The sequence below is a fragment of the Platalea leucorodia genome (genome assembly GCF_965183815.1).
Source record: "Platalea leucorodia genome assembly, chromosome: 3".
NCBI classification, from domain to species: domain Eukaryota; kingdom Metazoa; phylum Chordata; class Aves; order Pelecaniformes; family Threskiornithidae; genus Platalea; species Platalea leucorodia.
This window is the reverse complement of record NC_138825.1, coordinates 33,980,143-33,997,260: the sequence shown is the minus strand read 5'-3', so window position 1 is coordinate 33,997,260 and position 17,118 is coordinate 33,980,143. Positions and strand designations below refer to the sequence as shown.

At 42.3% G+C, this 17,118-nt stretch overlaps 1 protein-coding gene across 5 annotated transcripts in view; it reads right to left on the bottom strand.

Annotated features, from left to right (window-relative positions):
• Positions 1–636: 636 nt before the first annotated feature.
• The window catches only part of MOCS1 (molybdenum cofactor synthesis 1), a 31,962-nt gene continuing 15,480 nt past the window's right edge, over positions 637–17,118 (bottom strand). For 2 of the 5 annotated variants that reach the window (XM_082307853.1, XM_082307856.1), the window contains exons 5-11: positions 13,262–13,323; positions 11,855–11,966; positions 11,430–11,542; positions 10,638–10,748; positions 9,692–9,812; positions 8,177–8,224; positions 639–4,052 (exon numbers count right to left, since the gene is read on the bottom strand). In XM_082307853.1, the coding sequence (XP_082163979.1) occupies positions 3,181–4,052; positions 8,177–8,224; positions 9,692–9,812; positions 10,638–10,748; positions 11,430–11,542; positions 11,855–11,966; positions 13,262–13,323 (1,439 nt within the window). In that variant the 3' untranslated portion in view covers positions 639–3,180. Of the gene's footprint in view, positions 4,053–8,161; positions 8,225–9,691; positions 9,813–10,637; positions 10,749–11,429; positions 11,543–11,854; positions 11,967–13,261; positions 13,324–17,118 lie in introns of all 5 variants that reach the window. The other 3 variants (XM_082307855.1, XM_082307857.1, XM_082307854.1) reach the window with 3 other exon arrangements.

The following is a 17,118-nucleotide window of genomic DNA, read 5'->3' as shown; positions in this document are numbered from 1 at the left end:
AGCACCTGCTGCTCTGCCCCTGCACCGGGGCCCTTGGCTTCCCCTGGGGCTGATCGATTGATTACAGTGAACAGCTCAACCAACTCTACTGCCTCAGGTAGGAACAGGCCTTCTCGATAGCAGAAGAGGTGAGAGCTTTCCTGGAAGCTCAGATGGATCTGAAGGGGAATTTCCCTTAGACTTATTCACGATTCAGGAGGGATGGTCTACTATACAGGCACTTCCCTGGACCTCAGTTTCGGTGCGTGGTCACTCAGACCAAGAGGGAGAGTTCTGGAGGCACCAGTTCCTTATGTTACTCTGCAACACAAAGCAGGACTGTTATACACATCCACTGACTCGGAACAGGCACATGGGAGAAGCTGGGATAATGATGAGAGATGATAATTTATGATGCTAAGCCTACAGGATTACTCAGTTTAAGAACAGACAGATAGAGGTGAGTTTCACTCAACAAAAAAAAGAAATAATAGATTCCTTATAGTAATAAAAAGTTATTGTGACTGATCCCTTGCTAATTGCTGACTAATCATTGCAAGTTATAAAGTCTGTCTTGTTGCTTGTCCTGAGTATTCATAGAAGCTCATGGATTAAAACACAGATGTTCCTGTGAATGAATAAAAAGGGTATTCAAAGTAATGCAAAACATACTTCATTACAGCTAGTATTTATTAAAAATGCAGTGGACAAAAAAGGCAAGCCTCCAAAAAGTAGTCAGTTCATCAACATCTATTACAGCATTGCCCACCCAGCACCACTGAAACGTAGAGTGCTATCAGCTCATTTCTCTCGCAAAATGTTCTGTTGACTCATGCTTGATTCATTATCTATAAATGTGCACAGTTTCAAGACTTGATAATGTAGCACGAGCATAAAGTGGCACCAAAGTCTGTTTGCCCAAAGCTTCCAGCCACTCTCAACCCAAGAAAGTAGTGAAATGTGCGTAAGTAGCAAGATGTGCGTGGCAGTCATGCCTGTGCTCTGTAGTCCCTTGGATAGACTTGAGTCCTTTGTGTGAGCTTTACAGCATGACAACAAACTTCTCAGAAGCCAAAGAATCACATGCTCCAAAGCATCATTTGATTCCTACTGAGTATGTCTAGTTTCCTTTTAGTTTTCAAAACTATCTAGAGACTGAGTGAAGGCAGGGAGGGCAGGGTGTGTTGTGTGTGGTGGGGGGAGTTAAGTGCTTGTGCAAATCAGTTAACTTAGCAGGTTACACAGGTGTTTCTTTTTTCTGGCTATTTGTTTCCACGCTGAGCTAGGGAAACATTTGCTCTGTTGGCACAGCAGCCCCACAGATGAACAAGGTCTCTTGTACTTGCAGGGGCAGCTGGGATTGGTGCTCAGGATGGCAGTGCTAGGTACATTCCTGGGAAGGAGCAGGAGTGCCGCTACTATTAACTTACAGACAGATCAGCAGTATCAAGGGAATCGGGACTGTAACACTGAATGTAGGTGTACAAGTGTTTATGGAGTTTGGGCACCAAGCTTTCCAGACTCCTTCCCCTTTCAGCTGTAGCTGCTATGTGGGACACTGTACATGCCTTGTCTCACTGTGACAATGAATAAAGAATCAAATTAATTCATCTTCAATGGAAAAAGTGCCTTCTGTGGTAACTAGTGTATGAGACTTGTAAAGGATAAGCAAAGCCATTTGTAGTAAAACCTATTGCCTCCTCATCTTAAAGTGAGCAGGATATGCATTACAGTGTGGTGTGTGCTTTACTGATGCTCACAGTAATTTAACCTTATTTCATGACAAGCAGCTTCTTGCAAAGTTTAAGACCCTTTTTTGGTAGCTTCTTTGATATTATTAGAGCTGTCTTCAACTCTCTGTGCGTATGGAGTTGGAGCACCCCGAATCATATGCAACTTCACATTAGCCATAAGCACTAGAAAACAAGTAAACCAAAGTTGAAAATACCCTGTTTAGAGCATTTAAATTAACATTTGAAAAGGATCCATCAGTATTAACAAAACAACGTTGAGTAATTTCTTGTCTAGGATAGTTAATTATCAAAGCTGTTTAATGCTACGTGACAGTGGCCACTGGTACATATATGGGGACACTTAAGTGCTCCAAGGTCAGGAGACTTCACGAAAGCAGATGAGAGAAACATGCAGGAAAACACTCTGGCTGAGGCAACAGCAACTACCTTACTCTTCCAAGTGGCTACTAGTCTTAAAGTTTATCTGTCAGGACTATGTGGGTTACTGGTTACTAGGAGCTGTGCTGTAGGACTAAAAAATTGGGAGTCTTCTAGGGCTTGGTGCGACATCTATTTCTAAAGTCAGGGAGAGCTGACAGCTACCCTTAAGCATGCAGACACAAGGCCTCGATGTATTTTAGTGCTAAGGTCAAAATGCTGGAAGAACATGCTTCTAACGTTGTAAAAGGTATCTTTCAGATCAGCAAAATAATTCTTCCAAACCCAGTAATCCTCTGTTTCTGCATCATGTTTTACAGAGTGCTCCAGGCAGAGAGCTGGGCAGCTGCCACCTTCTTTTTTTTTGTTTGTTTTTTTCTTTTGAAACTGATATGTGGATATTTCCCACTTGCAGGCAAGGGAAGCAGTAGCAGTGCAAAGAGATGGGAGCTGCCCCTCTGACCCTGGCTGTTCCATAGTTATAATCTCCGCTGATGGTAAGGTTCCCCAGCTCTGTTCTTCTCACTGTCACCTTCTAAATTCAACTAAGGGAGTCAGGGAGACAGACGGACAGACACAATTCTGAAATCTTAATCCTTGACTTAAAAATAGTTGCCAAATAATAGCACTTCCACAGCACTTGCTTCATTTCCAGAGCTCACAGTTGCATGGTGTGATGACAGCAGCTGTGAATATTTCACAGCAAGAAGAAGAAAAAAAAAAAAAACCCAACAAAAAACCTCTGTAGTACAACTAGGAATCTTTGCTCAAGCTCATGGTGAGCACACTGAAATGAAGGTATTGGCAGAATGGAGAAGTCCGTCCTCCAAAAAACACACATGGTTATCAACAGGGCTAAGTGGCTCCACTGTTCACCCAGCAGTAAGCTGACAGGGTAAGGCAAAACTGGAGTTGTAGGGCTGTTGCATGGTATACCTTGCTGAGGTCTCCAAGCCTACCAGCTGAGCAAAAGTAGTTCTGTAAGAGGCTGAATATAAGCAGTGGTCACCTGGAGGTGTCTGGATAGGATCTAGACCCTCGAGAAGTCTCCCCTCTGCCCACCTGTCTTACTAAGCAACTTTACCTCTTCGATCACAATGTCATGAGTGACTGCTTTGCACATGTCATACACAGTCAGGGCAGCCAGGCTGGCAGCTGTTAGAGCTTCCATCTCCACACCTGTCCTCCCCCAGGTCTGACAGGAGCTGCGAATCACCACTGCGTATCTGGCCTCATCCAGGCTCAGGGACACCTCGACATGGTTTAGGGGGATGTTGTGACACAACGGGATCAACTGGCTGGTCAGCTTGGCTCCCTGGATTCCTGCAATCTGGGCTACTGCCAGCACATCCCCTTTTTTCACCTGGTTCTGCCTCACCATCCCAAATGCCTTCTCACCCAGGCGGACCACAGCACCAGCAACAGCAATTCTTCTTGAATCTGGCTTCTCTCCAACATCTACCATTGTGGCCCGTCCTTCCTCATCAGTGTGAGTCAAGTTGTCAGAGGCACGAGGTACCTCGGTGCAAGATCCCAAATCCCTGGTACAGAATTCAGATCCTGGACTTGCCTCTTTGGACTGACAGTCCACAGAAACTTGGCCAACAGGAGAAGCCTCAAGGCACTTTGTGTCAAACGTGGAGCTTGGGTCCTTCTGGAAGACACAGCAGCCTCTGAGCTGGATTTGTGGAATTCCTGTCATTATGTGCCACTGTCGCTCTGGGTGGGATCCTGGCAGGAGAAGTTGTCCTGTAAGCTTATTTTTCATTAATCCTTTTCCCATTTGTTTGGGTAAACTTGCTCTCAAAGTCAGCCCGTGGCTAAATGTGCGGCCCCACTGTTTTGAATTTGGGGGATTCTGTAGGGCATCTTGGCATAGTGGGAATGACAGCAATGCAGGCTCTGGAGAGAAAAAAAAAAAAAGTAACATGAGAATACATCTTACTAACTGGAAAGCTAAGCTGAGAACCCTGTCAGAGCACTGCTCGGGACTTTATTGCAAAAAACCTTAATAAGCCTGCAAACATCCACTTTTCTCTCTCATCAGTTCCCTGCATTTGCTGGTTTGTTATTACAAACCCCAAGACTCAAAACACTTATTTCAAGGTCCCTGACAAGAAGAAACAACTTGCCTTCAAAAAATATCAACTCATACTGAGAAACACCAGCCAAGAAGGCTTATAGGAACATCAGTTCTGAAGAAAAGCAAGTCACAGCACCTCAGCATCCATCTGAGATTGTCCCAGCACCAGTCTTCTTTCGAAAGCCTGGCAGGGTTAATAGGAAATTCTTGCACTCAGATTCTCAACTCCGCCTTTCCAAACACCTTCCTCCCAGCACAGGCGGCTGCACTTCATGCTTTCATCTCCTTCTGCAGGGAAGGGTCACGCCAGCACTTGAGGACAGCAGGGACCAGAAGCACTGCAACTGCACTGTCTACAAGCTCAGAGGGTGGCTCTGTGATGGGAACTTCACTTACTACTGCCAGCTCTTACCACATTAATGACAGCTGAAGTTTAAGCACTGGAAAAACCACGCTCCCCTCATTGACAGATAGATTTTAAATCTACTCAGAAGTATGTTTCAAGTTGAGCTGGCAGAGGTCCCAGCTGGCAGAGAGCTAATAAGCCCTCCTGCCCCTTTTCACCATTTAATCCCTTGGTTTTGGCATCTGCACAGGGCTAAATGCCAAGTGTCAAGACAGAAGGAGTCTTTTTCACATAAAAGAAGTGATTTGTTTTGTAAGTAAGTAAAGAGAAAGCAGTATAGAGGTAAGTGGCTAAGCCCTCGTTTAATAGCCTCATTGATAAGTATGTTTCTCTTTTTCTGGAGCTCCTGTTCTCTTTGCTCTGCTTTGAGCAACTTGGAATTGGGTTTTGCTCAATAACCTCCTTTGGTAGCTCTGGTATTCACGGACACCCTTACTCATGAGTTTTCAGACTGCCCACAGGTGAACCGAAGCAGCTTCCTGGCCCCTCTGCACCTTGCTGAGCTACCTTTGCTGCCCAGACCTACAGGTATCACCTTGGCCTGTCCACATGACAACAACAGACGACACAGCATGGACAAGGCAGTGGTCGTGCTCCCCCACCCTCTTTTTTTAAAAAACAAACCAACCAATCTCTTCCTTGTTATAGTCCCAGCCCCTGCTATAACAAGACTGATGCACTTAGCACCTTTTGCATCCAGAGTACCCTCCCAACATTGATCTGAAAGTGCCCATTACTGAAGCTTATATCAACCATAGATTTCATTTTTTTTTTTTTTAAATCACTGCAATAATCCAATTTCAGGCAAAGGCCCTTTTTGATCTACAGGTGATGGCCTATCCACTAAAATTAAGATTCCTGCAAGTTTAGTGGTAATGTGTTTACTCTCAGAGGAATAGGATTAAATGGACATAAATGTTTTGAGTGCAACATTGCTCTGCCTTAGAAGAGCACAGAAAATTGTGGTTATTCCTCCTTTCTTTCCCTCTGTCTTTATACAGCGGGGTCTAACGTGAATATATGAATATTCCTTTTAAAATCCAGGAACGTAAAGTACTCTGTTCTTCTGGATTCCTTGATTAGCTTTAAAGCTGCAGCTAAACCCCTGGCAAGGTCTCTTGTCTTCAGGAGAAGCTAGACTGCAAAGGCAGACAAGTACGTACTTACTTCCACAGGGTAAACTCACATGGGTGGGAGAAAGGAAGAAAAGTAGTGTTTGCTCAAGTAGAGTGGTAAGTAAAAAGACAGCAACAGACAGTAATGCATGCAAAGCATCTTCGCTTTTCCTAACAAACAGCCTACATTTTCTTAAAGTTGTACCTAGTCATCTCTGTCTTCACCCAAATTTCTCATATACCTACAAAAAACAAATAATGGTTTTCTACAGCGCTATGTGTAACACAACTGAAACCATCTGACAAACTGCATGTCTTTATCTTCTGTTACTGCACCTGAAGTTTCACTGTGTTAGCTTCCAACTAGCACAATCTCGGGGGGTAGGGGGGAAGAAGGCAGGAGATCCTTAAACTAAGGAGGAAATTCCCAAAACTGAAGTGAACCCACGAGGAGAACAACCTGCCAAAAGGAATATTTTGATTAAGGGAAATAGGATACAAACCATATAGCCAAGGATCAGACAACAGCAGTGCAGGGAAGAAGCTGGGTTTGGTTTACAGGGACTAGCAAAACCAGTTAGTGATTTCCACAGCATTCATTAAGTTTCATTATATTAATTCCATACACCGCCCCCTGCCACTGACTGCTTGCACGCCAGCATAATTTGAAGTTTTTAAGTAATTCAAAACACAACTAGGAAATCTCCTAATGATTCCCCATGTGTCACAGTGGGATACTCTCCAGTCTGCCAGCACTTAGTCTCAAAGGGACATGGAACAGCTCAGGGAGGACCTGGATGGGCTGCCTCTTTTACTGTATGTCAGACTATATCAAAGCACTTTTCAAAAGGAAATTGGATGGATGTGATCTGTAGACACCCAAACATTGCTATGAATGCTAACTTTGGAGTGTGTGGATTCTTTCAAAGGCATCTTGAAAAATTATCTAGGTCCCAGTGAGCTGTCAAGAGTTTAAAATAGTATTTTTCATCTTAAAAAAAAAAAACAAAACAAAAAAAACCCAGAAAATTTTTCCTCATGCAGCAAGCCACTACACACTTTAAACAAAGGGTCCCTTTTCCCCTTTTCCTGTGGAACACAATGCAGCAGTAGCCAAATACGAAAGAGCAAAAGGGAACTGAGAGATAATCTTGTGCCACTGAACCCACTCACTTTAAGACCCAACATGGAAAATGATGGCCCTTTAAAGGGGGGGCAGCAAGTGAAAAATATTCCCAGTGAAAACCTATTTCCTAATAAAGGCACCAGAAGTACAAGCACTAGGGTCTTGGTTTAAAAAAAGAGCAGCTATTGTATCACCTGTAGCAAAGACCTGCAAATTAACGCACGTTACTTTCCCACTCCCTAAGGGTACCCGTTTTAACATCTGTATTTTAAGCTGCTAACCTGCTCCAGAGCATTAATGGGAGGATGAGAGTTTGGGATTGAAACATAATGTTCATCTCTTCCACCCTTGCTGCATTTTTTTTTTCCCCCTTGTTGATAAGAAACAACAGAACAACTTCCAATTAATCTCACAATGCTAACTAACTCTTGCAAGCATTTCTTAAGTCTAAGGAAGAAAAAAGCTATCTATCTTCCCAAATATTATCTTACAACACAGGGAAACGTAGGCACGGAGGAGATGGTAGATAAAACCACACTGAAGGAGATGTGAAAAATTAGTAGGAGAACCCCAGCAGTGCCACATCACTCACGGACAGAGCTTCAAGCGGAAGGGAGAGTTAGCAAACATCTTCCATAGACACAGCAAGGAGAAGAAAGGCTCTTGCCCATAAGGCTGGTCAGATACCAGATACTACACTTTTCATGGTTATGTTCTGAGACTCGGCAGCAGTAAGAGGACATTTCAAAAGAATGGAACCCCAAGTTTCAGATTCTGAAGTAAAGAAGTAGTGAGGTGGGAAAACTTGCATTTCTGTCAGGTTACTGGCTCTATATATTATAATCAAAGTTGAATTTCTTAATTGAGGAATAAAAGTCCGTCCTGCATCCTTCATGTTTATAAGGAAATTTGGTCAATTTCATAAAACTCACCCCAAACTGCCTTATCAGTTACTACACAATTCTCGTTAAGTACAAAGGAAGCAGATAGGAAATAAGACCGGAAAGCCCGTGAGCCCTTTGGAAAATGTAATGAACTTTCAAAATTAGAGAAAACAAAAACAGTGCTGTCAATCAGAAGATTGGAAAAGGCTTGGTAGGGACATTAAACCTTTCCTCCTTTTCCGCTTCAGCTTAATTTTAACCACAACTGTCTTTCAGAAACCCATTTCTTTGCCTAAACCTAAGCCAGAACTGAACACAAGTTAGACTTAAAAGCCCAATCCACTCTGCTCCCCCACAGACAAAAACCAAACAAAATCATGGTATGTTTATTACGTACTGATTTGTCACCCACCAATCAGGATCATTGGCCGGTTTTTCATCTGGGAAATGTTAAACATGCCTAGAAATAAAATAAGGAACACATAAAAATCCTAGCTTTTTAGATTTTAAGTCATGCATCTGGTTTATATATTTAGTTTTCTGCTCTTCACAGTGCAACCTCCATGCTAGGAAAACCAAAGCTTAGTAAAGACCGAGGGAGCTGGAAGAAGGGGAATCTAGCAGGGTATTATTTAAAACCATAGCTGCCACAGTCTCCAAGCATCCAGCTGCTGTGGGTCTATCACACTGTAGAACCCTTTCCCAGAAAGCTTTCCATAATCTGAATTACAGTCTACCTGCTACAGAATTCAAACACGTTGGGACTATCTTGTTTCTTAACAGTAGCATTTAACTGTACTAGTGCTATGGATAAGCTGTTAACAGTGTTCCAGTTCAAGGAAGTCCAATCACAGAAGGTCCCAAGGACACAAATTGGAAGAAGAAAGACAACGTCAGGTAAACGCTGCTGGTGGCAAAATGCCTTTACTAGAGGGGAAAATGCTCTTCCCTGCCCACCCCACCCCAAGTTAGAAATTCTGAAATGAATGGTCTAAAAGAAAAGGAACCAATCCCTCCACCCCTTCCCTTATGTTTCAAGACACTATTTTATCTAGGTCAGACCAATGTCCTTTGTAAGTTAGTCTGCACTTAGATTTAAAACCTTCCTTTAAATTTGCTTTACACATAACAAAAAAAAGGCCAAACCAACTGTTAGTAATCCGGCAGAATCTGCAAGAAAACAAAAGGGCCAAAGCGTATTTTTAGCGTAAAGGGGCCTACTCCATGATCATGAAGCAAGTTCATGCGCAAGAGGTCAGCGTTCCCAGCTGCAGCCAGATTACGAAAACATGGTTAGGTTCAGATGTGACTGAAATACAGTTTATATCAATAGAAATTCAGAACAGACCAATACAGCCTGAGGATGTGACTGCATCATCACGGACCTTGTGTCATGACCTTATGCAGAGCACTAGATGAGCGGCTACAAATTTCTGTGTACTCAAAAAGACATTTGTCACTACTAGAAACGTGTTAATGCAGTAGTTGGACTGACAGCTCAGTTTAGCTTTAGTACTTATTTTACAGAAAACTAATTTTAAGAAAAAAGGGATCCAGTACAACTCCATCAATTTTTGCCTAGCTTTACACTTTGCTGTTGTTATTGTGAGCAGTGGTATTTGCGTCTCTCTGAAGACAAATTCAGCCTGAAAGACTTTTAGACGGTCTGGATTCTAGCTCATGTGCAAGGTCAGAAGACTCAAAACTGACATCCAAATTTTGGAGTAACTGCAGGACTGGTATGTTACCAGCTTTCTACCAGACCATACTCTTATCGGATGGGAAAATTCTTTCCTTAGTTAATGCAGCTTCATTCAAGAAGCTTTTCCTTCTTTCTTTCTGCTGGCAAGTCAATGCATCCCACAGCAGTACCAGGGCACTGTTTTCCCTGGTCACTGCTGTTATTTCTCAGGTACCACAAACATACCAGCATGCTGTTTCTTTTTTCTGCCCACTGCTGCTCCAATGATTTGAACCAACTCTTCCTCGGAGGCACCCGACCGTAGGTGATCTCTCAAGGACACTTCTGAATTCCCAAAAAGGCACACCTGCAGCCAACCCAAGGAAACAAAAGAGGAGAAATGCATAAGAATAAAATAAATGGCTTTTACAAGTATTTCGTACTAACCTCAGAGTAAACAGTTTTGAAGAGGCCTATCCTACTGAAGAAAGAGAATGTTTATGGAGATGATTGTTTTCTTTATCTCTCCTCATGTACACACACACAGCCAGCCTGGGACATTTATGCAACCTAAGCTCATGGGGCCTTCAGGCTGCCTCGGTCACCTGACATTAGACAGCGGCACAGCTGTTGTCAATATCAGGTGACAATGCCAATTTTTAATTGAAAACTTTAATTTTCCCCCAGAAACTGCCAGTTTCAACGTGGCAGGAAATGGTTATCCCTCCCTCTTCTACAGCCGTTGAGCAAATGTACAGGCTACTCTCGAAGGAGAAGAGCTGCAAGAAGATGTTTGGTGAAACAAGACAGGATCTGTGTCGAACACAAAAGCCAAGGCCTCACAGCTGCTTGGATCCTTTTTTGATGGGAAATCATCTGCTTGTCACATGTTTAAGGTGATTTTGAATCAAAGATTAAAATAAATGTTTATATTTACTGGTCTTGCAACCATGTTTTACAACTGAAGTTAACTATGTTAGCAAAACGGAGAAACCAAAAAAAGGTGATGTAGCATCTCCCTAACAGCCGAACAAGCTTGAACAAGAATACATACAGGATAGATAAACAGGAGTTAGCTGGTAATAATTAAGCATCTTTCCATCCTACTTTACATCCCAGCTACTTTTAAGGGAAGGATTTCTATGCTACTTTCACTGCATGAAAGCAGAGAGAATCATGTTTCACTACCAACCTTTAGGTTCCCATCTGCTGTTATCCTCAGCCGATTGCAGGATCCACAGAAGTGCTCTGACATAGAGGTGATAAAGCTGATTTGTCCCTGGAAATGTGGCACCTTATAACTCTAAAGAAATGCAGAGGAGAAAAAAAAAGAAGAGTCAAATATAGACTCCTCATTTTTAAAGCTCCACTTGCCCAAAGACCAGAAGACATTTTAACACAGATTTTCTTCAGTTCTAAGGTCACACAAGAGAAAAAAGCAAAATCAGCTTTGTCAGGGGTTCCAGTCTATTCTGCCCTGTTCCTGGAAATTCACAAACTTGTTAAATGTTTGCTCTTGTAGTTATCAACGGACAGGTGATGCCCGTAGGCAGGTTCTTACTCAGGCAGCCATGAGCCATAGATTCAGGTTGGCTAGAAATCCCTCATGTGACACCGCACACTCTAAAGCAATATTGTTGTTTCACTGAACAACCGTTTCATCAGGCTTGTTAATGTGCAGTCACAGACAGACACAGACTGACAAAATTTTCAAAAGCTGTAAATACAGGATACAAAACTGCCATTCTTTACCTCTGACTGAAACATCTAGAAAATACATTGTATTTCTAGAGGTAAAGACTATGACCAATGTTTTAATAAGAGTCAAACCACGTGCAGGCAGCTTGACCAAAATCCCAGAATTACTACACTGAGTATTTTTTACTTTGCTTGTCAAATACAAATGCTGAACGTGGGAGAATTTGGGGATTTAGGGCAGGGAAAGAACGGGGGCGCATTTCAGATGTTCTTTGTCTAAGCCCACCTTGGATGTGCTGGAAGCTTCACAGGGCAATTTCTCCAATTCAGGCCATCGCTGTTTAATTGTATCAAGCATTTCTTTGTAGCTCACCATCTTCTTGAAGTTCCATTTATTGCCTAGAATTAACAAAACCAGCATAACTTTAGACTGTGGATTTTATTTTTTTAATTAGCAGAGAACCACCTTTACGTTCTCCACAAATCTCAGTTTCTTCCCTGTAGGTGTCTCAGCCCCAACTAATCCTGCTACTAATCCTTCTCCAGCTTATCCAGGGAAGACAGATAAAACTTAAGGCAATTCCTAATTCTCAAAAAGAGCTCACCAAAACTTCCAGAGACAAGCCCACGGGGAGAATAACCACCAACCAGATTCACCTATGTTCAAGGCACACTCTGTGCCGTGAAGAATCGCAAAGCAGGACCACTTACCATCAAAGGGCATGTATTCTATGAACCGTACATCAAGGGGCAGATCCTTTGTGAAATCCACAAAGCCCAGCAGTTCATCCTCATTGAAGCCTCGCATCACCACACAGTTTACCTGCAGGAAAAGCAGACACTGGCAATTAGTGAGCAGAATATGACTTCATTCCCTCTTACACAAGGTTTCATAGTCCTTGCAGAAGGCAAGGTAGATAGAAAGAACAATTTTTTTTTTTTTTTGAAAGAAAAGATGAGGAGAGAAGTTGGCAGGATTGAAGTGGTATAGATGAGCATTTCTGCCAAACTTGCCTGTAAGTTTTTGCAGCCAATCTAACTGAAGTTGTTAAAGTTGCCTTGCTAAACAGAAAACTAATAGAAGCTAGGTAACAAAGGCATCATCTTGCCCACCTAAGGTATGGCAGTTGTTACTAAAATGACAACTCCACTCCCCAGTCCTACATTGTATGGCTTCTGAAAAATACTGGCAGGGTACCTTCTATAGCACTCTGGCAGATGATGGGCAAATGCCCCAGACCAGGAAGCATTCACAGCACACTCCATAGCCATAGGCTGCAGGATGACTAGCTCTGCCTTCCTCCAAAAAAGAGGTTAAAACTGAGTTTTCTGCACATTCCTCATAAACAATATTTACATTGGAGCCTCAGGTCCTCTCTGCTTTACCTGAAGAACAACAGATGAGTTGCTAAAACACTCCCTGTTAGCAAGGACCTGTATGTCCGAGCATCGTGCATCGTGATTCTCAAGATCTTTCAGGAAAGCCTAAAACCTAGTTTAACTTCAAGTGTTTTTCATAGCTCTATAGCCTAAAACACTTACACATCTTCCAAAGCACTGGCGAAACTGAAGGGAACCACAGCTACAGAACTGCAAACAGCTGAGTTAGAGTGAAGTTTCACATTAGAGCTAAGTCGGTCTACTTGCACCCCCAAAGGAGGACTCCCTTTCCTTCTCTCTCACACTGGCATTCGTCAGAGTCTGCTTTAAGCAGCTGAAGGAGATAAGCCAAAAGAAAATTAATGTCTTTCTGCAGGGTAGTTTTCTGTCTGTTAACTCCCTTGGCCAAGTTCACAGCTGGGTCAGACAAGAGCCAAATCAATAGAAGGGGTAGGAAGAGGCAAGCACAGAGCAGGACCACCCTGTAGCCCGCAGCTAGGCCATCAACAGGCTTTGTGGCAGAGCGAACCGGTACCCTCAGCTGCATGAGGAGATAATGTGAATTTCCCCCATCACCTCTTGATGTGATCTTCAATCTACCACAATTTTTCTTCGGTGTGACCAAAAATTATTCACAGAGGGGGAAAAATAATAAATTCCTCATCAAGTGAGCTGTATCTTTTATCACCATTTATGGTAAAACACAACAGCTCCAGAGTAAATAAACACTGGCTTTACCTTAACAGGACGGTAGCCAAGTTCAGTGGCTTTGTGGATTCCTTCCATTACCTTGTGAAAGCCTAAGATATAAAAAGAATAAAAATTTATTTTTCTTGTTTAAAAACAGAATGCAAAAGGAGGTTATTAAGTACAAGACAAAAAGATGACAAATAAAAACCCATCTGATTCAATAGACAGGGCTGCAAGTAAGAAGAGCTGCAAGTAAAGAGACTTCAATGCTACACACACCCCACCGCGCACCCCCTCCCCAAAGGCTGCCAGTGTTACTGTGGTCAAGTCACTGAGAGAAGATTTTTAACCGGTATATGGGTAGTCAAAAATACTGGTATGCTTTTCTGCATCTTTGGACATCCTTGTATCATTAGCACATGATTCTCCACTTCCCCATACTTCAGCTTTGCCTGGTGTTAGGTTCTTCTTAAAGGGAGTGGCAAGCATTTGTGAACTGCCTCCAGATGCAATGAAGAAAGAATACTAAATTAATGTTCATTTGATAATAATGGCACATGTGTCTTCACTAAACTGGCAGAATCTCACTGTTCTCAGTCAGACAGCAATATCGCTAAGTGAATTTTAAAAGGATCTTTCTAAAGTGTGTATGGAGGGGAGTGGGGTTAGGAACAAACAAAAGCCCCTCAATTCCCTCTTCATCCCTGGCTACGGATGTAATTGGCTTCCCAAAGCTACTGTCTATCCGTTAGTTTGAAAATCACTGGCAGCATTTTACAGGATCATCAGTTTTATGACTACTTTAAACACGTAAAATTGGTGAGCACAACATGGGGGGGATTAGAGCATTTAGGAAAGCAATTCAGTTGGCCTTTGACCCTTGAAAACAAATGAAAGATGTCAGAAACTGCAGCGGCTTCAAGGAATGAAGTGCCCAGCCTCACCCTACCGTTTAGTGTGGCCTACACTTGTCAGCTGTTCCCAGACACAGAGATACAGTTAATTTAGGGTAAGTATCTTCACCCCTACACGTACCTCCTAAATTTGGAAGGAAAAAAAAAAAAAGCAACAGTGCAGTTTTGGAATTCCACAGGCCTTTAGGAAAGCCTCTTAATCATCTCATTCAAACCACACCTTCTGTCAACTTTAAACAAAGTTAAGACCTTTCATCATGCCATCAATTTTACATTTGACATCATATTCCTTCCCTGCCACACTCACCAGCTGGCAGAGAAGGCGAGGTGATAGTAGCAAGAACGAGACGGCAAGCTGCCGAGCTCTGGGTACGCGCTGCTGGTGAGTGGGCGTGCTCGGCTGCAAGCCCTGTTTGTGAATGCCTCTCCTGCCCTGTCAGGTGCTAGACTAAGTTCCCCTCCTGTTCTGCACTCTAAACCCAGGTGTGCGAGAACAAACACTGCATGAGACTGAGCTCCTTCTTCCAAAGCTGTAGTCTTCAACAGCAAATACTTTATGCATGCTAGCAAAAGGGCAATACCTTCCAGAAGTTTGTGCTGACAATCCCTGTGCTGTTCCTAGTCATATGTTTTTCTGTGTAGGTCCATCACCCCCCTTTCCCTATCTCATATTGACTGGACTGCCTAGTAAAGAGATCGTACCTTCATTAATCTGTAGGTGCTTTACCAGGAATAACTCAATAATATTCTGGGCATACTTAATATTGGATGCATTCAAGATTGGGGCTGGGGGGGGGGAGGAGAGACACGAAACTTAAACTTAACTGCTTTCTGGCTGGTAAAGGCATTATGAAGCATGAACACAGGAAAGCAGAGGATGGTAACCGTTTTATAAGCAGGTCCTAATGCTAGTCCTGGCTGCAAAAAGAGAGGTGAAGAGCAAGGAGAAGACAGTAAACTAACTCTTGCAAACAACTGTTTGAAGTTGTAACTTGTCACCCTTCTCCTTTCAGCACCTCCTTGTTTTGCACGTGCCCAGGAAGCCTGCAGCACCAGCAGCAGCTTGCTTTCCCATTAAGCAAGTTCGCAGGCTGAATGTGGCAACAGAGATAATGATACGCTGCTGTAAGCACATCCCAGACCCACGAATGGGATCAAAAGGCTCTGTAACAGCTCAGAAAACCTTATGTGCAACTTCAGGATTGCAGAAAGGTGAACCTGAACTTCACTAAAAAGGCCAGGAAGCAATCACTAGCAAGCAGCAGATCAAAAACTCTGCCTGTTTGAACACTCGATGCTTGGGCTCAGCTCGCCGTAGAGGTATGGAACAGGATTACAGCTTGCAATGCATCTAACTCCATGTCCTTCCCAGTTCTGCCTCTTGTCTCCTGCCACGCTAGCACAAGAGTGTGGTATAGAACAGCTACCAAAAATCTCTACAAACAACAAAAAAAGTAAGCTATTCTGTTTAACAACTATGAGCTTGTTTCCACTAAAAGATTTTGGGGGCAGGGTGATTACTTAAAATAAAAATTTTTTACAGTAAAAAAATAAAAATCTGTAACTGCATTTCATATTTTGATGTTAACTGTTTTCTGTTTTTCCATTATGGAAAGCTGTTAGGAGTTCATTTGTATTGCCATACATATTGAAACATCCCTTCTAGATCAAAGTCCTTGTGTGGTAATGGAACAACAAAAAGAATAAACCCAAAACATTTCAAAATATTAGAGCAGAAATGAATACTAGATGTCACTGTGTCAGGAAATATTGTCAAGGCACAGAAGTTCTTTAGGTTTTTGTTTGATATTTCAAAATGTCAACCCTTCTCTTCCACCCAATGAAAAATTTTAGTATTTTCATCTTTTTAGATTTCTTCTGAAATCATAACTTTAGCCAACATTAAAGCACAGGGAAGCTTAGACACATCCATAACAATCCTATGTGGGACAACACCTCCCAACATTTAATCCTTACAAGAAGAAAGGCTTCAAGCCAGTGTTTAATGATTCAATTACAGTACCATATTATCTCATTTTCCTTGTACTGAACAAAAAAAAGAAGGGACAGGCTGTGAAACAGCTTAGACTGGATACCTGCAAGAAAGTACTTTTCATTTGTTCATTCCTTAGAATGTGGTAGATGGGGAGAAGTAGAAATATTATGGTCCTCTAATGTGCTTTCACACATCAGTGAAATCTGTGATCATCTCACAGCCATTCCCTCTACCCCAACCATTTGGTAATAAAAGCAGGCGTAATGCAGGTCACCTGCACCAGAGATACAAAATTCCAGCCTTTTCTTAAAACCCTAGAATGAGTTTCCAGAGGAGCAGAAAAATTGATTCCAAGTTTCTTGAGCTCCTGGTTAGCTCCATAATCAGATGCCACTTTCCACTTTACTTTCCACAGAAGTTACCAGCCTGTAGGAGTCTAAGACCAGGAATCCCTCTCACCTTAATAGAGCTATATCTTGTCGCCTCTGGAACTGACACAGGAGACAGGGTAGCACAGTAGGGCAGGCACTTTATTCTCTGCTCATTCCATACTTGGAAATCTCCTATTAAATAAAAAACCCTCAAAAACAATAAAAAAGTATTTTTACATAATTTCAGCCCTTAACAAAAGAAAAAACCCAATTCAGCATTACTCTTTTTACCTGATCTCCACTTAAAAAAAAAAAAATTATCTATGATTTGGAGACTTTATTCTCCTCCTTAAAAATATTGAGTCATAGAAACTTCCCTGTTCATTCTCTATGCTATTCAGCTGAGCAACTTCTCTCTTTGTGGTTAAAGACCTTTTTTTCTTTAAAGGGGAAAGGGAGGATGAGAACATTTATACAAATAAAAATTACCCTCATCCCCCAATAACTTTTAGTTTACTTTATAAGCAGCACATTCCTCACAGCTTCCAATCAGATATGAAGAGCTGTGGCCATATAATTCAGGAAGCTGGAGGATCAGGTTTGCCCCTTCAGTAGCAAAGGAAG